The 24,758-nt window shown below is 38.6% G+C and overlaps 1 protein-coding gene across 8 annotated transcripts in view; it reads right to left on the bottom strand.

Moving 5' to 3' along the window:
- Window positions 1–23,522, bottom strand: part of SLX4 (SLX4 structure-specific endonuclease subunit) — a 61,873-nt gene extending 38,351 nt beyond the window's left edge. Inside the window, exons 1-8 of one of the 8 annotated variants that reach the window (XM_056805814.1) lie at window positions 23,414–23,516; window positions 18,222–18,303; window positions 17,532–17,702; window positions 16,561–16,785; window positions 15,043–15,229; window positions 14,427–14,642; window positions 6,368–6,570; window positions 5,911–6,224 (exon numbers count right to left, since the gene is read on the bottom strand). In XM_056805814.1, the coding sequence (XP_056661792.1) occupies window positions 5,911–6,224; window positions 6,368–6,570; window positions 14,427–14,642; window positions 15,043–15,229; window positions 16,561–16,785; window positions 17,532–17,565 (1,179 nt within the window). In that variant the 5' untranslated portion in view covers window positions 17,566–17,702; window positions 18,222–18,303; window positions 23,414–23,516. Of the gene's footprint in view, window positions 1–5,910; window positions 6,225–6,367; window positions 6,571–14,426; window positions 14,643–15,042; window positions 15,230–16,560; window positions 16,786–17,531; window positions 18,304–22,899 lie in introns of all 8 variants that reach the window. The other 7 variants (XM_056805815.1, XM_007499082.3, XM_056805812.1 and 4 more) reach the window with 7 other exon arrangements.
- Window positions 23,523–24,758: the final 1,236 nt, after the last annotated feature.

Consider the following 24,758-nt stretch of genomic DNA (forward strand, 5'->3'; position numbering starts at 1 on the left):
ACCTAATGTATGGTCAATCTTTGTGAATGTGCCATGTGGTGCTGAGAAGAAGGTGTATTCCTTTTTATCCCTATTTATTTTTCTCCATATGTCTATTAATTCTAATTTTTCTAAGATTTCATTCACTTCTTTTACCTCTTTCTTATTTATCTTTTGATTTGATTTATCTAAATTTGATAATGGTTGGTTCAAGTCTCCCACTAATATGGTTTTACTGTCTATTTCTTCCTTCAATTCTCCTAGTTTCTCCGTTAGAAATTTGGGTGCTATATTATTTGGTGCATATATGTTGATTAGTGATATTTCCTCATTATCTAAAGTCCCTTTTAACAAAATATAATTACCTTCCCTGTCCCTTTTGATCAGGTCTATTTTTGCTTTGGCTTTATCAGATATCATGATTGCCACTCCTGCCTTCTTTCTGTCAGTTGAGGCCCAGAAGGTCTTACTCCATCCTTTAATTCTGACCTTGTGGGTGTCTACCCGCCTCATGTGTGTTTCTTGGAGACAACATATGGTAGGGTTTTGGATTCTAATCCATTCTTCTATTCGTCTACGTTTTATGGGTGAGTTCATCCCATTCACGTTCAATGTTATGACTGTCACTTGTGGACTCCCTGGCATTTTGATATCCTTCCCTAATTCTAACCTTTCTTCTTCAGCTCTACCTTTTAGTCCAGTGATTTACTTTAAATCAGTCCCCCTTGTATTTCCCTTTCCACCCCCCTCCCTTCTTATTCCCTCCCTTATTTTCCCCTGTAGTCTTTTTTAAAATTTCCCCCCCACCCTCTCCCTCCCTTGTACTGCTTCCCTCCCCACCAGTCTGTTTTTTACCCTTCTACTCCCCTATAGGGCACAAATCTATTCTCTTCCCCAATGGATTGGATTGTTCTTCCCTCTTTGGGTCAGTTTCAAAGTACGTAAGGGTTGAGTATTTCCTATCTCCAACCTCTTTACCCTTCCAGTGTATTGATGTTCTCCCCCCTCCCGCCATGAGCTTCTTTGTGACATATAAATTTACCCCCATTTGTTTCTTTTCCCATTTCTTTTAGTCATAACCTCTTTTCTTTTTTAGCTTTAGTCATGTATATATATATACATACACACACATGTATATGTATTTATGCATGCATATATCTATATACCTATTTATGTCTTGTCCTTTCATCCTATACGGTTTGTCACTGTTCCCTCTGAGTGTAGTTCTTCTAGCTGCTTAGGTGATAGCAACAGTTTTTAAGAGTTGCCAATGACCTCTTTTCTTATAGGGATACATATCATTTTAACTTATTGAGTCTCTTAAAAAAAAACCTTTTTTGTTGTTGTTGTTGTTTTTCCCCTTTTTTAAAATTACCTTTTGATGATTCTCTTGAGTTCTGTGGTTGGACTTCAAATTTTCTGTTCAGGTCTGGTCTTTTATTTATGAATGCTTGGAATTCTTCTGTTGTGTTAAATGACCATACTTTTCCCTGTAAGAATATAGTCAGTTTTGATGGGTATTTTATTCTTGGCTGTAGGCCTAGTTCCCTTGCTTTCCGGAATATCATATTCCATGCCTTTCGGTCCTTCAGTGTGGATGCAGACAGATCCTGTGTTATCCTCACCGTGTGTCCATGGTGTCTGAATGGTTTCTTCTTGGCAGCTTGTAATACCTGTTCTTTCATCTGATTGTTTTTGATTGGCTATAACATTTCTTGGTGTTGTCAGTTGGGGATTAAATACAGGGGGTGATCTGTGGATTCTTTCAATCTCCACTTTCCCCTCTTGTTCTAGGATTTCGGGACAGTTTTCCTGGATAATTTCCTCTAGTATTATGTCCAGGCTTTTTCTTTTGTCATGGTCTTCTGGTAGTCCAATTATTCTTAAATTGTCTCTTCTTGAACGATTTTCTAAATCGTCTGTTTTGTGAATGAGATGCTTCACATTTTCCTCAATTTTTTCAATCTTTTTGTTTTGTCTTATAATGTCCTGCTGTCTTGTGAGGTCACTTGATTCTAGTTGTTTTAATCTGGTTCTTAAAGATTGGATTTCATCTTTGGCTTTTTGGTCGTCTTTTTCCTTCTGGTCTGAGTTTCTTTGAAGATCGTCTTTCATTCCCTTTATCTCGTCTTTCATCTCCTTTGCCTCATCTTTCATCCCCTTTGCCTCATTTTCCAGCTGGATGATTTTGGCTTTCAGGACACTATTTTCTTGTTTTAGTTCAAGTGCCTCTGTTTCCAGATGACTTATCTTAATTTTTATGTTCTTTTCCCAATTGTCTTCAGCCTCTCTTAGTTGTGTTTTGAGTTCTTCCACAGCCTGTATCCAATTCGCTGGGATTTCTGGTTTATCGTTTGCTGATCTCTCCTCCTCTGTTCCATTTGGTGAGTAGTAGCTGTCTATTGTAGTTTCTTTCTTCTGTTTCTGTTGTTTATTCAAATTCACCCCTTCTTTCCTCCCCGTATTTGTCTGTGCTCTTGTTCCTCTCATTTTTTTGTTTTTTAGGGACTTCTATCAGTCTCCCCTCTTGGAGCTTTAACAGAGGATCTCTTGGTGTAATCTCTGAGGGAGGGTTGTTGGGGGTTTGAGCTTTCCTGTCCTCTGGAGGCTTTTGATTGGCTTAAAGTCCAGCAGTCAATGAGGATGGATGGGGAGCCTGGGCTACCCTGTGTTCTGGAGACTTTTGATGGGATTGAGTTCAGCTTAGTTGGGCTGGGTTTACTCTGAGTTTTAAACTTCCTGGACGGCTGGAGCCGATATGGAGGATCTCTAAAGCTCTGGCCAGGCTGCCAGATCTATGCTCCTTCTAGGCTGCCATCTTGACTTTACCTCTAGGTTTCTGTTTTTTCAGAAGACCCTGCTCTCTAAGGGGGGAGGGGTTGTGGCTTGCCTGGACTCTGAGGGCTCCTGATGGGATTAGGTTCAGGTGGTATGGGCCGAATGATCCCGGAGCCAAAAAAAGGAAGAAAAAAAAAGCAGGAACCTCCTCTTCCACAGTCTGTGTTGAGTGCCAAGAAACTGGCCCGGGTTACTTTCAAGGTAAGCTCTTTGGAGCAATCCCTTTGCCAGCCCTAAGTTTTCTGTCCTTTCAGTAGCTCTGAGGGCTCCTGATGGGATTAGGTTCAGCTGGTTCTTTCAGAAGACCCTGCTCTCTAAGGGGGGAGGGGTCGTGGCTTGCCTGGACTCTGATGGCTCCTGATGGGATTAGGTTCAGGTGGTATGGGCCGAATGATCCCGGAGCCAAAAAAAAGGAAGAAAAAGAAAAGCAGCAACCTCCTCTTCCACAGTCTGTGTTGAATGCCCAGAAACTGGCCCGGGTTACTTTCAAGGTAAGCTCTTCGGAGTAACCCCTTTGCCAGCCCTGAGTTTTCTGTCCTTTCAGTAGCTCTGAGGGCTCCTGATGGGATTGGGTTCAGCTGGTGCCCTAAAGCTGGGACCTCCCTTGAGACTCAGATGGAAGGACCCAGCCAGGGGGCTACAGGCTTCCCCCTTCTCTCTATGTTTCCCTGCCGTCTGTGTTGGGCGCCCCGGAGACTGGCTCGGGTTGCTTTCAAGGTGAGTCCTCAGAGCCCTGAGGTTCCCACTGCTGCTGTGGGCTCAGCACTCTGGGTTGGGGGGGGATGGGTCCTGGGACCTTCTTTCTGGCTACCCCTTAGACCCGAGTGATCTAGGGTTCTGGCTTTTGGGGTGTGGTACCTTTTGATCCAGGTCCAGGAGGAGGTTTCCCCAGGTCTATCCTGTTGTTCAGCTTGAATTTCAGTGGCCTAGGAGCACTCTGTTTGCGATCGGTAAGGAAGGGTTTCCGAGGTCTGAACTTTCGCTGCTTCTACACCGCCATCTTGACCGGAAGTCCCAGTCTAATGATTCTTAAGATGTCTCTCCTGGACCTGTTTTCTAGATCTTCCATTTTGTGGATGAAGTGTTTCATATTTTCCTCAATTTTTTCATTCTTTTGATTTTGTTTTGTAGCTTCCTGCTTCCTTGTGAAGTCAATTGTTTCTAGTTGTTAGATTCTAGTTTTTAAAGACTGAATTTCATCCCTGGCTTTTTGGTCATCCTTCTCCTCCTGATCTTTCATCTCCTTTGCCTCATTTTCATTTCATTTTCTGGTTAATTTTGGCTTTTAAGACACTATTTTCTGTTTCCAGATGACTTATTTTGCTTTTTACGTCCTCTTTCCATTTGTCTACAACCTCTCTTAATTGTTTTCTGAATTGTATTTTGAGTTCTTCCAAAACCTGTGTTCAATTTGCTGGAGTTTCTGTGTTTTTTCTTGGTGTTCCTTGGTCCTCCTGTGTTCCAATTGTTCTTTGTTCATTACCTAGATAGAAGCTGTTGATTGTAATTTCTTTTTTCTTTTTCAATTGTTTACTCATATTTTTCCCTTCTTCCCTCCCTGTAATTGCCTGTAATCTTGATCCTTTGATTATGTGCTAGATCTGTCGGTTTGGGCTATTCTGTCCTGAAGGGGCTTCTTCTCTGCTCTGCTGATTGATCAGGTTGGGCCCTAATATCAGATCTTCCCCAACTGGCAGCAGAAGCTAAAAAGGAGCTGGACTTCCTACCCTGCTATCAAGGTTGTAGCCTTTGCCTTTGGAGCTCAGTCAGCAAGGCTCTCAGAGCAATCTGGGGGAGGGGTGTTGGAACCTGAGCTTCCCTGCCCTCTGAAGGCTTATCTGCCCTATTGATAAGATTGAGCCAGGGTGGAGTTGATCTGCAAAGCTGGTGTGCCCTGAGGCCAAAACCTCGAGAAGAGGGGGAAGGGGGTAAGATGAAGTTTCATGGCTGTGACTAGGCTGCCTACTCTGTGCTTCTCCTCCAGCTGCCTCCCTGCCACCTGTGTTTAATGCCCTGAGCTTGGCACAGCTGTGCCAGCAAGGTAGTCCCTCTGGACTAGAGCCCTTGCCTGCCCAGAGATTCCATCCAGGCTGGAGGCTTAGCACTTTAGGTGGGGAGGCCTGGGATCTTCCTTCTTCCTTCCCCTCAAACCCAAGTATTCTAGAATTCAGGCTTTTGGGGGGGGGGTACCTTTTAAGTTGAGTCCAGCAGGAGGGTTCCCTAGTTCTGTCCTGTTGTTAGATTTGGTTTTAAGTCCCCTTGAAGCATTTTGTTTTTAATTGGTGAGGAAGGGTTTTCAAAGGTCTAAACTTTCACTGCCTCTAAGCCACCATCTTGCTGTATCTGTTGAAGAATCTTGAGAGATCTCCTACCTATCTTTATGATTCCATGAAAGACTATCCCAAAACTCAACTACCTGATTATAGAACTTATAACCAAGAAAGTACCTTAGAGGAAGATATAATTAAGCCATATATCTGTAGTGATTCTGATCTGAAAAATCAAAGGCATGCCTACTTGGAAAAGATCAAATTGAAGGAAAGAGGGAGATGAAATCTCATATACTTCCTTCCTTTGGTATTACAACTACATCTCTACTACAGCATATTCTGACTGTAATTTTAAAATAAGGCCATTAATATATCATAAACCCTACTCACTGCAGAATCCTGAACCAGATAGGCTGGCATTATCTGAATAAACCATGGAGTTTCAGTAGAATTAACACTCAAGTGTTAATATTTTTACCAGGCTATTTATAAGTTTGTTCCCATGGAAATTCCATGTGGCTATTTCACCTAATATCATGTACCAATTAATGTTATGTCAACGAATCTGTATGTAAACCAGAGTTACATAGATAGTCATGTTAGCTGTAATTGGATAGGAATAAAAATCAGACTGATCTCATGGGTCCTTTCCCTATAAAATAAGCATTTATAGACAGAAAAACTGATTTCGAAAGTAAAGTGCTTTACTCCAACCTCCACAATCAACGGCAGAGCAGGGAAATGTCCTAACCCCCAGTAAAATTCTGTACCCATCAGTTCCTCCCCCATACTTCTAGAGGGTATGGTCATAAGAAAATCTCACCTTCATAGGCTTCCAGGGTAAAATATAAGGGCTTAATCCTGTGGCATAAAAAGATTCCAGAGGCCAGATTTCTGTCAAAGAGCTGCCCTTCCATAGAATGCCTTGCTTTTCTTCAGGCTGTGGCAAACACCAATGTGCCTTGCCCATCTCTTCCTTCAAAATTCTGCTCAGTGGAAGTGGTGCAGTGCTGGATAACACTAATTCCTCTGTGAGTAGAATAGCAATTCTATCCTGTATCTGTTGAAGATAAGTCTCTGAATCTTGAACTAACAATTGAGGTGGGGAAATAAGTTTCTTCTTCCAATTTTTCTTCTCTAAAGATAAATAGAAAACAATTTGGATGAATAAGAATGGACAAACTGACAATGAAACCTATACAGCAACATATTCTGAATGAATAAAATGAAAAAAAGACCCAAGACCTGTTAGGAGCCAATGTAGCATTACTCTCATGTACCTGATCCTGGCTTTATGTTGTTTGAAAACACATTTCCAAGATTATCATTTGTAACAGTCTTAGACTGTTCCATCAGGGAATGGGACATTGCCATTGCAACAAGAAGGTCCTCTGACATGGTCTCTGTCTTGGTTGTCTTACGCCTTTTTTGTGGTTTCTTTTCATTGGTTGATCCTTTCCTCTTTGATCTGCCAGCTGGTGTGCTGAAGACAAAATAAGTTAGTAAGGATTAGAATAGTGAAACACTTTGTAATGTTCTACTATTCAAAAACTTTAGAAGTCAGCAAGGCTTTTTCTTATCCATGGAAATCTAATAAAGAGAGCAGCAAGAATAGATGGTTCCCAAGAAAACCTTATTGTTGAAGATCATCAGAAAGCACCAGTATAGTGAACTTGCCCCAGTGTCCTCTGAGACCCAGGGGCTCAGAGTTTCCTAACATTCTGTCCTGAGATGCATTCCTTGGAACCTCAAAGATTCTGGGAGGCCAAATCCTGGGAGGAACAGGTGGGCACAGGAACCCAGAAGGGAAAGGGTAAGACCAAGCTGGAGCAACTAATTCCCCTAAAAGTAGAACAGAGACTAAAGTCTGGTTCTGGTACAAAGCCACAATTCAAGAACCAAAGCTGGAGTGTTAATTTTTTTTTAATCACTAAACAATATAAAAAATTAATTGTGAATGTAAATCCATGAGAACTGCAAACATAGCTGCAAAAGGCAGAGTGTATATCCCCCAAGAACTACATAATATCTAGAAGAAATTAACCGATTAAAAAATTAAATTAAAGCTTCGAAGAAAAGAATTAAAAGGGAATAACTTAAAAGATGAGGTAGTTCTTCCTGAAGAAAAGGACTCCCTGAAAACCAGATGGAACCAAACAGAAATCAAACACTCCAAGATACAATGAAATGTTAAAAAACACTCAAATAGAAAAAAAAAACACATATCTGATATCAAAAACAAATAACATGGAAAAGAGCTATCAAGGAAAGATAATGTAAGAATCATTAGAGAGACTTCCAGGTTAAGATTGCTGCAGTGTAGAAGCAAGGCTCTTCTTCTCCTCACCACCAACTGATATAAAGTGCCTCAAAAGGATAAAAAACCAAAATCAGATGAGCAAAGGGGCTCCACTATAGGACATAGCCTTGAAGATAGGTGGGATTTGGGCATTTCCATGCTATGAGGGGGTTAAATAACTCCCACCAAAACATGAGCTGATCAACCCTCCCCCACTCCACCTACTGAGCCAGAGTCAGAGCCAGCTCACCAGAATCAGAGTGAGCACAGGGCAATCTCTAGGTTCTAGGGAGCTAGCTGAGAACACCACAGACTTACTCCTGAGAGCAGAAATACATGGGACCCCAGGAGGCTAAGGAACTCGGACTTTGGGCACAGAGATAGAGCAGAGAGGGACAACACACAGCAGATGCACAGAGACTCAAAAAATAGCCCCAGGGCAAAAACGGTTCCATAGCTCAATACATAGAAAGCCTGCCCTCCTCACTCAGTCTTCTGGCTGGGAAGGGAAGGAAAAATCCAACAAAGCAATGGCCAGTAACACCCAAGAAATATAATCTTCAACCACCAAAAAGAAAAAGTGAAAGGCATTGATGCTGGATATTTTTATGGAGAAAAACTGAGACTACAGAAGAGACAGCAGAGGAAGACAAACAAGTAAACACATCCAAACTCCGCCCCCCCCAAATGGAAATTGGTCACAAGCTCTTGAGAAGCTTAAATTTGAGATGATAAACCAAATGAGAAAGATAGAAGAAACTTGGCAATAAAAGTGGGAAATAGTTCAAAAAGAAAATAACAGTTTAAAAGCTAGAAATTCCCACCTGGAAAAAGAAGCCCAGAAATCAAATGAAATGATAAGCAAATTGGAAACCAGAATTAAACAGCTGGAATCCATGAAAAGCAGGACAGACCAAACCAAAAAGGAAACACAAATGATCACAGCTGAAAATTAGTCTTTAAAGACCAGAATTGGTCTTTAAAGGAATGCAATGATCCAGGACAATTATGAGGGACTTATGAGAAGGGATGCTATCCACATCCTGAGAAAGAACTGTAGGAGTAGAAAAAGAGAAGAAAAACAACTGCTTGATCACCTGGGTTGATGGTGATATGATTGGGGATAAAGACTCTAAATGATCACCCTAGTGCAAATATCAATAATATGGAAATAGGTCTTGATCAATGACACATGTAAAACCCAGTGGAATTGCGCATTGGCTATGGGAGGGGGTTTGGAGGAGGGAAGGGAAAGAACATGAATCAAGTAACCATGGAAAATTTTTCTTATAAGTTAAATTTTTAAAAAAAGAATCATTAAAGGGGGCAGCTGGGTGACTCAGTGGATTGAGAGCCAGACCTGGAGACAGGAGGTCCTAGGTTCAAATCCGGCCTCAAACACTTCCTAGCTATATGACCCTGGGCAAATCTCTTGACCCCCATATGCCTAGCCCTTACTGCTCTTCTGCCTTGGAACCAATACATGACTCTATGACAGAAGGTAAGAGTTTAAAAAAAAAAGAATCATTAGACTTCTTGAAAGCCATTAAAAAAAAAAAGCCCAGATACCATCTCATAGGAGAGTATAGATTAAAACTGCCTAGATCTATTAGAACCAGAAGGTAAAGAATCCACAGATTATCTCTTCTCAAAACGACAAAGGGAAAAATCCCATCAATATAATTGTCAAAATTTATGCCTCTCACATAGAAACCAGAGAAAATCTTCGAATACGTTATTTCAAAAGGCAAAAGATATGACCTTGCAATTAAGAATAATTTACCTTGTAAAATCAAATATTATCCTGGGGGAAGGGGGGAACAGTGTTAATAAAATAGAGAGCTTTTAAGCATTTTCTGATGAAAAGAACAAAGATAACTGAAATATAAGCATAAAAGTTCAGATAATTTAACAAACAAATTTAATTGAGCAATCAGAGCTGAATGATGATGTAATTAATATTCTAATAGGGGGATAAGACACAATTGAGTCTTCAGATCCTTAATACCTTCAAATAGTATTGAGGAAGTTAAATAGAAAAAACAAAAAAGTAGACTTGTTCTTTTTGAGGGTTTGAAGGGGAGAGGCGGTGAACCCAGAAGGGTGAAGGAGGAATACATAGTATAGAAAAGAGAAAGAAGGGGTGTAGAACTTGATATTTCCCATAATTATGATGTAAGATAAGAAGAACCTACAAACTTAGAGGAAGAGATGGAGGAATGAACAGGAGCTTTACTCTTATCTGACTAAAACAAAGAGAAAAGTGATAACCACAAGGTGAAAACACATACTTTTTCCCCCCTCATTTCTTTCTCTTTGTTAAGGGTAAGGAGAGATGATGCACTGAAAAAAAGGCCATTGAAACATTTTTTAAAATGCACAGAAGTTGGGGCAGCTAGATAGCAAAGTGGATAGAGTGCCAGGACTGGAGTCAGGAGACCCTGGGTTTGAATCGGATCTCAGATACTTCCCAGCCTGTGTGACCACAGGCAAGTCACTTAACCCCAACTTCCTAGCCCTTACCTCTCTTCTGTCCATAGTTAGTGTCACTTCTAAGATAGAAGATAAGGGTTTAATAAATAAGTAAATAAATAAAAATAAAAAATAAGTAAATAAAATTCTTAGAAGTTCAGAAAGAAGCACAAATGAATAGGACAGATTCAAAAATAACAAGTAAAATTTATTGTATACTCTAAATAAAAAAAAGTAATGGGAAATGGAAATTCATATCTACATTTAAGAGCCTTCTTTATCTATCTTTAAAACCTTTACCTTCTGTCTTAGAATCAATAACAAATATTGGTTCCAAGGCAGAAGAGTGGTAAGAGCTAGGTAATGGGGGTTAAATGGCTTGCCCAGGGACACACTGCTAGGAAGTGTTTGAGGCCAGATTTGAACCTAGGTGCTCCTGACTCCAGGCCTAGAACTCTAGCCACCTAGATACCTATACCTAACCATAAAGCTACCTTTATGTATTGTGATATATACATAGAGATCCTCTTTTTTTGGTGTTTAAGTTCAAAATAAAACATGAAATGTTTTTTAAAACAACTTTAAATAATTGAATTTAAAGCTTCAAGATGGTATTCCTTATATCTGAACTTAGCAACATTACCAAATGACCCAACTTATTCATTATATTGGCTTGGTTATCGATTTTTTTTCAATAATTTAGGTTGAAGGATCACGATTGATGGGATTTTCTGGGTGAAGGAGTTATAATGGGTATTTGAGACCAGAAATAGAAATGGGCTGGAGGAAAAAAAAAAAAGAAACTAAATAAAGCAGAAACACTTAAAATTACCTTTCAGTGTCAAAACTAATCATTGCTTTCACTATAGTAAGTTAGGTATCAGGTATTGGATGAATGTTTTTGAACTTCACTTCATGGGGTAGGTGAAAAGGACTCTGGTCTAATACTTGTGGAGTCCAGGATGGCTTTCAAAATCTCCTGGACCAACTTGAAAGTTTCTGGGGAAAGTCTGTGCATCCTAAATTCGATAAAAACTCTCTAAGTCAATTAGAAATTTCCACTATAACCTGGAACCTTCCAACCTACTTAAATGACCTTTACTTAGTGTATCATGTTTAAAATTTATCATTTTGGGCAATGTGGAAGGAAGCAAATGGGATCAGAAACCACAACCTGAATACAAAATGAAATCAAATCTAAAGCTGTGGAATTCTTCCTCTAAACCATCTGCCAGCTAGGTGGTGCAGTGGATCGAGTGCCCAGCTTGAAATCAAGAGCCTTCATCTTCTGAATTCAAATCTGGCTTCATACTTATTAGCTATGTAATCCCAGGCAAGTCACTTAACTCTGTTTACCTCTCTTTCCCCATCTGTAAAATGAACTAGAGAAAGAAATGGCAAACCACTCTAGTGTTTTTGTTAAGAAAACCCCAAATAGGGTCACAAAGAGTCTGACATGAAATGACTTAACAACAAATGGCTTCGGTACCTTTGCTGAAGTATACAACAAAAGGTTCAATGTTCCTTTGATTTTTTTTTCAATTCAGCAAAATGTTTATTTAAACCTTAAATTATATGAGGCACTGAAGATATAAAAATAGCAACAACAACAATATCAATGTTTCTTTAAGAACATCAATTATTACTGTTTTTAATAATTTTAATAATTTTAATTTAATTTAATTTTTTAATAATTTTAATTTAATAGCTTTTAATAATGAAAATCTTCATATATTATATATATATCTGCCTTTTTTCTTTTTGTATTTAAAAATAGGACATTTTTACCTCTATGAGACAGTTTAGATGTGTATTATTAGACAAAGGAACGGCTTAAAGTCTCAAAATGACTAATATGGGTAGGTCCAGACAACTTTGTTTCTATCATCTTTTGTTGGTACTAGATTGGGCCAGACATCATTGTGATCGATACCACCATTTATATATTGATTATATAAAAAAAGTCAGCTGCCTTTGTTCCACTATCCCCTACAACCAAATTGTCCCTGATTTTTGCTTGAGCATTAGCAGAAAAGAATTCTCAAATAAAAATGAGCCTGATAAACTTAGCTGAATTAAATACTGAAACCTGTTGTATAGAGTTGGGGAGAAAAACCTTACCTTGCCCTCAGATCTAAGTGGCCTCTACTCCAGAAAAGAGAACTTATTTTCCTAAGTGCAATTGAATTCCACTATACTAGCATTAAAGCATTTAATTCGTGCAAAAATCTTTCTGAAGGACTCCAAAAATTCTATTAAAATTCGAGTTATTGAGAACTGTTGTCACATCTGGCTGATCTGCAATTTTGGCAATTTGCCTAGTATTAATAGATAGGAAAGTGGAGTTGTTTATGTTGAAGGGGAAACTTTACAATTCAACAAATTAAATTGCATAACCACAAGAATCATTTGTCATTTGCATCTCACTTAGGATGATGAGAGACAAAGAACCATATGGAAGAGCTACCACTAAGTGATTCCAGACAAGTAACTTCAAATTTAAAAGCACCCCAGAGAACAAAAATCTACAATATACAATTTGCTTCTTATGAGCATGGATTATTCCCTCCTCAAATCATTTACTTTTCAGTAAGAATCATGTGTCAACTTAATACTTTAAAAAAGGTGGCCCTTTATACCCCAAGAGATCATAAGGAAAAAGACTTGTACAAAAATATTTATAGCTCTTTGTGGTGGCAAAAAATTGGAAAATGAGGGGATGCCCTGCAATTGGGGAATGGATGAACAAATTGTGGTATCTCTTGGTGATGGAATACTATTGTGCTAAAAGGAATAATGAACTGGAGGAATTCCATGAGTACTGGAAAGACCTCCAGGAAGTGATGCAGAGTGAAAGGAGCAGTACCAGGAGATCACTGTATACAGAGACTGTTACACTGTGGTACAATTGTATGTAATGGACTTCTCTACTAGTAGTAATGAAGTGATCCAGAACAATTTGGAGGGAGTTTTTTTCCCTAGGAGGAGGCTGGAGTTTCTGATCCCTGGAATACTGAAAAAACCCAGTGGCAGGTGAAGGAGAAGAGGTTAGAGTTTCTAGACTAAGTTTGTGAGGGAAATCAACAGAAAAGAGAAAGAGAGAAAACTGTTTTCCTTTGTGTGGCTGCTGAGAGGGCCAAGCCATTTTGTGGTATACCTAGGCAGAAAAGCCTAGCTAGGCCCTGAAGGGCTGGCAGTGGGCAGAAAGAGTGAATAACTAAAGTGGTTTAAAGCTGAAAGAGATCTAAGGAGACAGTAAACCTACTTATATAACTGAGAGGACTAGTAATTAGCATAGCTTATTTAGAATAGATTCCCCTCCCCCCCCAATTTTTAGTGATAAGTTTTAAGGAGGGCTTTAAGGAGTTGCAAGTTCCTTGAGCAAGAAGCAAGTTCTCACAAACTAGAAGGGAGTGGGTAAAAGCTTAGACCCCCCTTAAGACTAGGGAATCAATCCTAATCCTCAACCTTCCTTACCTTTCCTTATCTTTCCTCAAACCTTTTTTTCTAATACTTATTAAATGAAGGGGTTTTTTACATCTGTCTCCAGCAGTTATCCTTGCATAAGCCTATAACAGTTACATGGAGCAGCAGTAGCCACAAGCTATTAGGCACCTACCTTACCTATTACAAGCAGTAAAAGATACTTTATCCAATCCCACACACACACACACACACACACACATTCCTATATTAACATTACTGGCTGTTCCTATTTACAACATTCTTATTTGCAACATTCTTAAAGATAGATTACAATGACAACGCTTGATTAGAGAAATGCAAATTAAAACAATGCTGAGGTACCACTTTACCCTCATGAGACTGGCCAATATGATGGTGAAGAAAAGCGGTAAATGTTGGTGGAGTTGTGAACTGATCCAACCATTCTGGAGGGAAATTTGGACCTGTGCCCAAAGGGCTCTAAAACTGCATTCCCTTTGATCCAGTAATGCCACTACTGGATCTGTATACCAAAGAGATAATAAAAAAGAAGAAAAGACCTACTTGTACAAAAATGTTTATGGCTGCTCTTTTTATGGTGGCAAACAACTGGAAATTGAGGGGATGTCCATCAACTAGAAAATGGCTAAACAAATTGTGGTACATGTTGGTAATAGAATACTATTGTGCTATAAGAAATGATAAGCAAGATGATTTCAGAAAAAGCTGGAAAGATCTGCCAGAACTGATACAAAGTAAAATAAGTAGAACTAGGAGAACATTGTACACAGTAGCAGCAATGCAATGATCTGGGATAATTCTGAAAGATGTATATAACAGGGAATGCTATCCACCTCCAGAGAAAGAACTGTTGGAGTTGTCTTTCACATCAATGTATTTATGGTTTTATTTTGGGGTTTGGGTTATGTATGAGTTTGCTCTTATATTTGCCCAATATTGCCCAATGCAGAATTGTGTTTTGCATGACAATAAAAAGGTGGCCCTGGATATTTGACTGATTTCTAAAAATTGTTCTCTATAAAATAATCTATACTTCCAGTTTTAATGAAATAAAGGACAATATCATTTCATTAATGAGCTTCTTCACTATTCTTCTCACTCACCTTGATGCTGATGGGAAGCACTCATCAGGCTGAAATGTCTGAAGCCTGACTGCTTGGACTAGTTGCTGTGGAGAAACTTCCATCTTGACTGCACATTGTTTCAAATGACTATTTCTGCTCTTTAAAGTAGTGAATGGCTTGCCACAGATTGGGCATTCTGGAATCTTAGGTGCAACAGAGATAGATTCCAATGACTTTTCTGACTCATCTAAGCATCTATAGAAGAAAACCCAAAATAATAATTCCATTATAACATAATGTATTAGGAAAAAGATCTAGATATGCTGGTCAATCAGGAATGAAAACATTTCACAATAAACAGTAAAAGTCTGATATAAACTATGTGCAAAACAGTTGTAAAGGATCTCTGTACAAGAATTAAGTAGTATTTAAGACTTACGATCTTATATGGCTGTTAGGAGAAGGAAAGTAGAATTTCATCCAGTGATGTTTCCATTAACATTCTTTTAAGCAACAAAGTATAATTAATATTAATGTTGTAAAGCTTCCAAGATCAATATCATGGTGAATAACTCATTTTAATTTTATTATAGCCCTGATGTGGCTGTTAATCTAGAGGGTAACCTAGAGATGTAACGATGTAAGCTGACCCAACCTGTTAACATGTTGTTCCCTTCGAGTAGCATTCATTGCTGAGAGATCCTTCTGACATATCTGGCAGAAAAATAAACCCTCCTGTTCTAGACTATCAGCATTCTGAGGGGTCTCCTGGACAAATTCCTGCTGCAGAACCAAGGCCAGAGCAGCATCACTCTCCATCACAGAAAGCCTTGGAACATTTCCTAGGAAAAAGAAAAAAAAACCTCTTAAATGGGAAATTTCTCTCTGGAAATTTATATTTTAAAATCATGGCATCATAATGGCAGGGGAGAAGGAGCAGCTAGGTGACTCAGTGGATTGAGAGCCAGACTTAGAGATGGGAAGTCCTAGATTCAGGCCTCAGATATTTCCTAGCTACATGACCCTGGGCATGTCATTTAACCTTCATTGCCTAGCAGTTACCATTCTTCTGCCTTGGAACCAACACACAGTATTGATTCAAAGATGGAAGGTAAGGGTTTAAAAACTAATGGCAAGAGGGACTTTAGAGTCTAATATTTTCATTTTATAGTTTTTAGAAAGATTTTCTTCCCCAGCTAGGACACATAGACCCCAATCAACACAGAGGAACTTTAGAATATAACATTAGTTCACTAGCTAAAATTTTATAAGCCAGGTAATATAGTCTGCAAAATAATAAATAGTTTAATCTTGGTCTCAGACTAAACAGAAGGAAGCATACTTCCTCCTCTCAATAGATAAGTATTAAATTTACTAAAATGACAGGTTACTGTGATTTATTAAGGATGAGGTTTGTGCAAGATAAAGATAAATGGTTAAAAAAAATGGTAAATGGCTCCCTCTCATTTCATGTGTGACCAAATGACAGGCCAGTGAGTACCACAAGTAAAAGACTATATGCACCAAACCAAGTGACTAGAAAGCTTGACTACTGCATACTAAGGCTCCAATTTTCCAGGGCTTGCCAAGGCTTTCGTGAGAGCAAAACACAGCAATAATAAATCTAAAGCACTTGCCTTTTATCTTCCATGTTTCAACTGAAAGGTAATCTTTCAGATACCATATATTTATAGTCACTAATTTGAGGCTGGGAGGCAACTATTCTCCAAATCTACATTATTTCCTTGAATCTCAACCTCTAATAGTATAAAGTTTTTACATCTCAGTCATAAGGGGCAAACTTTGAATCTATTTGACCAAAATCTTCCCCTTATTTAAAAGACAAAATATGATTGATGTCTGGAGGCCAACAACATCATCTGCATAATGTATCTGATGTACTTTAATGAAATAAAGAGTTCTATTCTTGAGATGGCTCTCCAATAAATCTGTCTCCATAACAATGTTAACACTGACTACTCCTATAGGTCCAACACTAGACTGATTATACCATGCCTTTTCCATTTATGTTCTCTTATCAGAAAGGTAGATTCACACTGCTTAGGGTGTAAAGAAAAATGGAAACCACTTCAAAGAAGCTGACAAAAGATACCAAGAATCTTATCTTTTATTCCCTAGTTGTAACCTCTTGACTGTTCAGAAGATACATTACCATTATTCAGGGTATCCTCCTCCTGACTGGATTTTGGAACATTTTCTTTAAGTATGGTCTCAACTGAACAACTTTCAGAGTTATGTTTCAATTTTTCTGGGCTTGTTCTCTTGAACTGCTGCATTTTTTGCAATACTAACTCTGCTGCCCGAGGTTTCGGGACACTTGGTAACAGAGTAGACAAACAGCAAGATGCTATCTGAGAAGAGTCATCTGGAACACCTACTGATGGAAGAAAAAAGTCTTCATTAACAAAGGTTTTGGAGTTTTCCTCACACACCTAGTATTTATATCAACCTAAATGTCCAGCCTTTGCATCTCTAGAGTTCCTTTTCCTCTAAAGATGGCAAAATATTTCAGGACATCATCTAAGCTTCATGACAGCTCTAAGAGGTAAATTGTACTGATAGGTTAAGAAGTGACAGTGGTAAATATGACTTACCCAAGAAAAATTAAGGTGAGAGCTAAAAATTGAACTTGGAAGTCTATTCCTGGTACACTATTCTAAGAATTTCATAGCTCATTTCTCAGTTATTGATTATTAAGTATGTACACCTGCCTGAGAACCAAAAGCATTATGGTAAAGGGAAAACAATTACAGAATGAGAAGATAAATTAAAGTCAAAATAGAGAAATAAGGAAATAATTAAGAATTTCTAAAGAATATGATTCCTCCTGGATACATTCAAGTGACATAGTAGAAACACTTTCTCTGTTCTAAATTAATTAACAGTCATACTAATTTTACTGAATTTCAGAATCAGACATATGTAAAAGAATAGCTTATTTTCATGACCACATAACTTCTATGCAAATATGGTGATTTTTAATATAATATTACTACAGTGAAATATTACTACAGAAAATCTAGAATGAGAAGAGTCTCAAAGGTAAAATTTATATGAAGCAACATTATTATTAGTAGTAACAGAACACTTTTTAGTAAGAAACAGGAGTTTTTATCTGGTTACCTGTCTGGTTTTTTAGTTGACTCAGTTGTGGCATAGGCCCTTTCTGTGTAGGTGCAAGCAAGTCTTCCTCTCTTTCTGAAGAGGGAGCCACTTTACTTTCATGGGAAGTGACTTCAACTTCACATTTTCCTTCATTCCCTGGTGCCAGACCTCCCAGCTTCGTTTTCTTTCCTGTAGTGACATGGCTGATTTTGGTCTTAGGAGGAAGTTTGGTCCTTTTCAATTTGCTTTTTGTTTGAAAGCTACTTGCCTCCTCTTGAGTCCTTGTTTCTCCTGGGCCTTCTTTGACCCCTTTCTTTCTTACTCTTCGCAACAGTTTGGAGCATAGCTCATTAAAATCATCATCTGACTCATCCATCAATTTTTTTTAACACATTCAGATTGATATCCAGAGGAGAATCAGTATACACATACATAGATGAGGATATGAGCAAAATTGTGAGTATAAATCATTTTAAATCTAAGACTTGTCTTTAAATTGTGCTTCTGCTTTTTCCAGAGACACTTTGATAATATATCTATATCTATGATTTAACAAGAGCAAAATATATTTCTTTGCTCTCCATAGTAGTTAAAAGCATTTCTCTTCAATCTTAAATTAAACACAATCTTTTGGTGTCCCTCTGTCAAAATTCACATCTGGAAAAAGTTCTTGTTTTCCAACATGAACTTCAAAAGTAGAATATGTACCTTCTTGGAGGTGAGGTGATGACCTAAGATCTCCATGGCAAAGAAATAAACTTGGTTAATTATGGAGAGTCTACATTAGCATCTGTAGGGAACAAAAAATATTTAAATGTAATTGATAAGTTTTGTCATTTTATGCCATTCCTTTCAAACAAAGACTGGAGCAACATCCCATTCAAAACAGTGAGGTACTGCCAAAATAGTGTTAAAACTGGCACCACCAACAACAAAAAACTATAATTGGAAAATTGGCAGGCAAAACCAGACCAACATTTTCTACCATATACCACAATAAGTTCCAAATGGATATAAGATAACTATAAATAAAGTAAAGAAGATGATGGACAGGGTAAGAGTTCTCACCCAACAAGGGATACAAGTTCACAATAGACAAAACAATTATGGTTATATAAAATTGAAAAACTTTTTGTATAAACAAAATATAAATATTTAGTTAAATGTGGAAGGAAAACAGTTAACTAAAAGGATATATTTTGCTGATAAAGATCTGATATCCAAGATATACAAAAAACCAAATATGACTATATAAGAACAAAAGCTATTCCTGATAAATGGTCAAACGATATGAACAGAATATTGTCAAAAGAAAAAAGGCAAACTATCAATAACTATGTGGGGTAAAAATACTACAAATTACTAATTATTAGGAAAATGTAAATTAAAATAACCCTGATGTTCTACTTCATATTCATGTGATTGGCAAAGATGACAAAAAGGGAAAATGTTGTAGGGGATGTGAGAGGACAGGCCCACTAGAATGCTGATAGTAAAGCTGTGAACTGTCCAGTCATTCTGGAAAGCAATTTGAGAAAAAAATATATATATATATGTATATATCAAAAGTCACTAAACTATTTGACACAGTTATCTACAAGTAAAACAACAAATGACATTATTAAATAAAATATTAAAACTCAAAGGAAATTGGGATATTTTTATCTTTGTATCTCCTGCACAAAAACAGTAAAGAACACATTAAGTTCTTAATAAATGTTTGTTGAATTGACTGAATCAAGTTAACAAGTTTCTTCAGTATTAATTGGCAATAAAATATGGCTCAACTATACTGAATAATTTAAGTACTAAACTTAAAAAGCACACCAAAAAATCTCTTATCTGATGATCCTTTTCCCAGTCTTCATTCTTCTTGACTTCTCTGCAGCCTTTGACTCAGTTGATCATTTTCTCCTCCTTAATATTCTTTTTATCCTAGGTTTTCAAGATACCCACTCTCTCCTGGTTCTTCTCTTAACTATCAAATTACTCCTGTCTCTTTTGCTGAATCCTCATCAAGGTTATACCTATTAACCATGAGTGTCTCACAAGGCTCTGTCTTGAGTCATATTTTCTACTACCTCTATACTACTTCACTTGGTAAACTTATCAGTTCCCCTGGATTTAATTATCTTCTCTATGCTGAATGATTCTCAAATCTACCTTGCCTGCCGGAACTTCAAGGTGAACTTCCAGGCTCATATCTCCAATCGCCTATTAGAAATCTTGAACTAGATGTCTTGTAGACAACTTAAACTCAACATGTCCAAAACTAAACTCATTAATTAAACTCTTCTCCCTTCCAAACTTCCCTGTTCTCAGGAGAGTATCACTATCTTCCTAGTCCCTCAGGCTCTCAACCTAGGTGTCATCTTCAATTATTCCATACCCTATTTTTCAACCAACTCCCCCATATTAAATCCATTGCCAAAACCTGACAATTTCACTTTTGCAATATCTCTAAAATACAGTTCCTGGGGGCAGCTGGGTGGCTCAGTGGATTGAGAGCCAGGCCTAGAGACAGGAGGTCCTAGGTTCAAACCTGGCCTCAGACACTTCCCAGCTGTGTGACCCTGGGCAAGTCACTTGACCCCCATTGCTTAGCCCTTACCACTCTTCTGCCTTGGAGCCAATACACAGTATTGACTCCAAGAAGGAAGGTAAGGGTTTAAAAAAATAAATAAATAAAATACAGTTCCTCTCCTTTGCTCCTGCCACTGTCCTGGTACATAGGCCCTCATCACATCATGACGGGACTATTGCAATAGCCTGCTGGTTGGTTGGCTTGCCACAAGTCTCTCCCTACTAAAGTATATCTTCTCTCTCTACTACAGTATATCCAAAGTGATTTTCCTAAAGATCAAGTCCAAACATATCACTCAATAAACTCCAATGGCTCCCTATCACCTCCAGGATTAATTATTAAATTCCCTGTTGATGCTCAAAGCCTAACCTACTGTTCCTCCTCCTCCCAAACGCATACCTTTTCATTTTCTTTCTTTACAATCCATTGCTCTTGTTCACCCTCACAACCCCACTCCCAAATACAAATACCCATCCTCTTCATAACAGTGACACTGGCTTCCTTGTTCCATAAACGAGACTCCATCTCTCATCTCTACCTCCTGGTTTCTGTAGTTTCAAGTTCCAGCTAAAATCCCAACTTCTCTAGGAAGCCTGCCCTAATCACTGATCATTCTGGTGCCTTCTCTCTATTGATTATTTCTTCTTTTTCCTGTATATAGCTTGTTTCTACATTTTTTTTTTTGCATATTGTTTCTCACATTATATTATGAGCACAAGAACAATCTTTTTTCCATTCTTTGTATCTCCAGCACTTAACACAGTACCTGGCACATAGTAGATCCTTAATAAATAAACTTATTTTTATCAATATTAATTTATTAATATTTATTTTTATTTAATTTATTATATAATATATAAACATAATTTATTTAATTTATTAATATTAACAAATAAACTGATATTTTTTGAAAGAAAGAAAAGTACTACTGTGGATAACTGAATTATTATTAGCTTCCATCACTTTCCTATGCTATTTTACTTGACTAGTTGAGGTTCTTAAACTGTATGCTGAAGATTTATATTATTTGTTTAAATTAAATTCAACAAGCATTTATTAAACATCTATTATATACAAAGCACCGCGCTAGTCCACAGGGATGAAAAGAAAAATGAAAAACAGTCCCTATCATGAAGCTTAAATTTAACAATATGACATTAAAAAAAATAGAAAATAATGTGGGAGGGAGAAAGAACAAGTATAAGGATTAAAATAAGTGACAACTAAAACTAAGTCTTGAAGGAAGGCAGAGGTTCTAAGAGGCAGAAGTGAAAAAAAATGCTTTATAGGTAGAAAACTTGTGCAAAAGTTGAGGATACAGAGTTTGGGGAACTGCAAGTAGACCCATTTGAATGAAGTACATTAAGTACTTTAAGAGTGTGAAGGATTAAATCTGAAAAGCTAGGCTGGAGCCAGATTGTGATGGTTTACAAGTAAAAGCAAAAGGAACTCATAGTCCTATGGGGGAGATAATGTAAAAAAAAATACCTAAGTACAAACAAGCTATATACAATATAAATTAAGGATAATCAACAGAGGGAAGAAACTAGAATTAGAGAGGATACAGAAATGCTTCTTATAGAAGGTGGGATTTTAGTTAGGATTTGAAGATGCTACAGAGTCAGTCTCCTTAGGGCAGAAGCTTCCAAGTTTTTCAACAGTGGTTCACATAAATAATCTTTCTGTATATGGTCCATGTGAACTTAAATATATAATTATACTCAGCCTCAATTATAACTATTAATTGATCCAAACCTACAAGCATATAACACCTGATATCAGCCAGCCACATAACTCTATAGGTAAAAAGATGTTTAGGCCCTACTGTTCTGCAAGATTCACATGCACTAGTTAATTGAGCAAAAATATTTTGCTACAAATCTCAGAGGCTGACTCCCAGGGTCAGGTGGGTTATGTGCTAGACACCTGAACCTTGGCTAAGTACACTCAAAAATGATGTTGGCTCCAACTCCTTCCTGATCAGGAACAAAGAACAACTTTTCAGGACCTTCTCTCCCTTTTATACTTCAGTTCCTTTGGTGAAGGGAGAGTAAAAGAAACTAAGTTCTCTATCAAATACTGCCTCTTCCCAAAAGCCAAGGCCCAAAAAAGCTCCTTAAGTATCTGCAGGGGTGGGGAGAACAGGAAAGGGTCATTCAACCTAATTTTGATTATTAAGGAAGCTTCTACAGCCCTAGGGGCTGGGAACACATCAAAAACAGAGGTAGAACCTAGAAAGCAGAGATAAAGAGACATAGAAAGAAGTGAAAAGAGAAACAAGAAGAATGAAGGACTGAAAGAGTACACACAAATGACATGAAAGACATAGGAAAGAGGACACATGAGGGAGAAAACTCCTTTAATATAAATCACTCAATGCCTATACAAATTTTCCATGGCTCTGTATCCTTAAGCCTGTTGAAATTCTATCCATTCATGAAAACTTTCTTGCCCTCCTTCCCTTTTCTAAAATATTATAGTCCTTTGCTGGTACTTTGGGTACTTGCCCATATTGAATTCATCCTGGTTTTATTTGTGTGCTTATCATCCCACCCCTCAGCTACACACTACCTATATGATAGGATCTCTGAGTGCAGGAATATCTTTGTAACCTTCACAGTGTTGATTACTGATGTAGAAGAGTACATCTGTCAAATAAAATGATCAAATGAAAGGCAAGATACCCAGGGAATTAAGAAAAGCAATGAAAAAGAGTGTCATCACTTAGTGCAGAGATGACAAGTTCTATCTGATATTTGTCTATACATTACAAAGCATTATGTACAATTAGTAAAAACTTACCGACAAGTTAGCCTAGGCTCCCTAGAACCAGGGCATGCTAGTCAGTCTCCAACGTGCTCCAAAGTCCTCACAAACAACCTCCTCACACCCAGAACTCCAGGATTCCTCCAGGTGGCAGTGACAGCACCACTGCACAAGGATAGGGCCGGCTGACAGGCTGTATTCTGGGGTTGCTGAGAATCCTGTTTTCCAATGCGGGGTTCTAGTGCACTAGGCTTAAACTCTTGACCTTTCCCTGACTTCCCACCTGCTGTCCTTATTCCCTAAACCACTGGGTCCAGCTATGTAGGGGACGAGCCTGGGCGCGCCAGGTGGGCAGCAGGGATGGGCTGGTGGCTTTGAAAACAGATCCAAACCATCAGGATGAAAAGAAGAGAGAAAGGGAATGTCTAGCTACAGAAAAACGGGGCAGGAAAGAGCCCAGAGGCCCACGTCACCGGGTCAAGAGATGACAGCAACTTCTACCTCGCAATCCCCCACCCCACCCCAACCCCCGTCGTCCTCCGCCCCGTACCGTTCCTTCTTTCTGAAAGACTCCGGCAACTGAGATTCCTTCCTCCATATAGGGCCGCGTCCTAGCCCATCCAGGCGCAGGCGCATTACCTCCCGCGCAGGCGCGCTACCTATTGGCGCAAGCGCGCGGAATTGGGTGGGAGGAGCCTCCCACAATCCTTTTCTAAAACGTCTCTTGTCTGGGCTTTGGAGCCCAATGCTGTAGAACCTGCTGCTGAGGCTCTGACGCGTGACTTAGAATTTAGCCAACAGAATTTAGCTCCTTGAGGGAAAAAAAGATGCTAAATTCTGAGGGAAAAGGCGAAGGGAATAGAGGGAGGAGGAGGAATTCTTTAATTCGGAAGTTCCTCCCCGCCTCGGATGCCTGGATGTATTGGTTTCTTCTCCAATTTCTAGCCTATAGACATCTGGAAGAACCGTCCCCCGCAGGGTTTAGTAGTCTTTTACGCTCGTTACTTTCACTTCCTCATAGACTTCTGTGCCACTTGAAATCTGACAGCCGGCTTCACCATCCCACTACCTCCGAAGTTCCCATTGATTAACTGCAAAATCCAACTTGACCTTTTCTCGGGCCTCTCCACGAGCATCGGTCCTCCCCATTCCCCTCTACCCCGCAGGCAAGTCGACAAGCATTTCTTTCTTTTCTTTTCAAAGATTTTTAGATTTAAAAAAAATTTTTTTTTTTTACCAATTACATGAAATAGATATCCACACAAGTTTTTCAAAGTTACATGCTCGAACTCGACAAGCATTTCTAAAATGCCTACTATGTGCCAGGCACTTCTAGGCACTGGAGATACAAAGAAAGGTAAAAAGACAATTTCCTCCTTCCTCACGCCCGCTGGAATAGAGGGGGCAATGTGCAAAGAATTGCCTATGAACAGACAAGAAATTGGAGATAATAAACCGAGGGAAGGCACTAACGTTAAGGGAAACCCGAAGAGGCTTTTTGCAGAAGGTGAGATTTTATCTGAGACATCTGGAAAACCCGGAGGTGGAGATAAGGAGGGAGAGAATTCTAAACATAGGGGAAGCCAGTGAAAATGAAGAGTCGGCATAAGTATTAATCCAGGAACTTCAAAGAGACAGTTTTCACTGGGATGCTGAGCTTGGAGGACCCGCAGGAGAGAAAGGTGTAAGAAGACAAGAGGTAAGAAGGAGTCAGGTTATAAAAGTTAAAGGCCAAACAGAATTTATATTAATCCTGGAGGTCAGTCCTCCTAGATACTCTCTGTTCTGGGTTTTCATGACCCTGATGTCTCCTGCTTTTCTCATCTCTCCTTCCCTGGCCCTCTTCCCCCAGAGGGCCTTCTTTTCATTTTTAATTTATCATTTTTGACTTCCAG

The sequence above is a fragment of the Monodelphis domestica genome, chromosome 7 (assembly GCF_027887165.1).
Source record: "Monodelphis domestica isolate mMonDom1 chromosome 7, mMonDom1.pri, whole genome shotgun sequence".
Classification (NCBI taxonomy): domain Eukaryota; kingdom Metazoa; phylum Chordata; class Mammalia; order Didelphimorphia; family Didelphidae; genus Monodelphis; species Monodelphis domestica.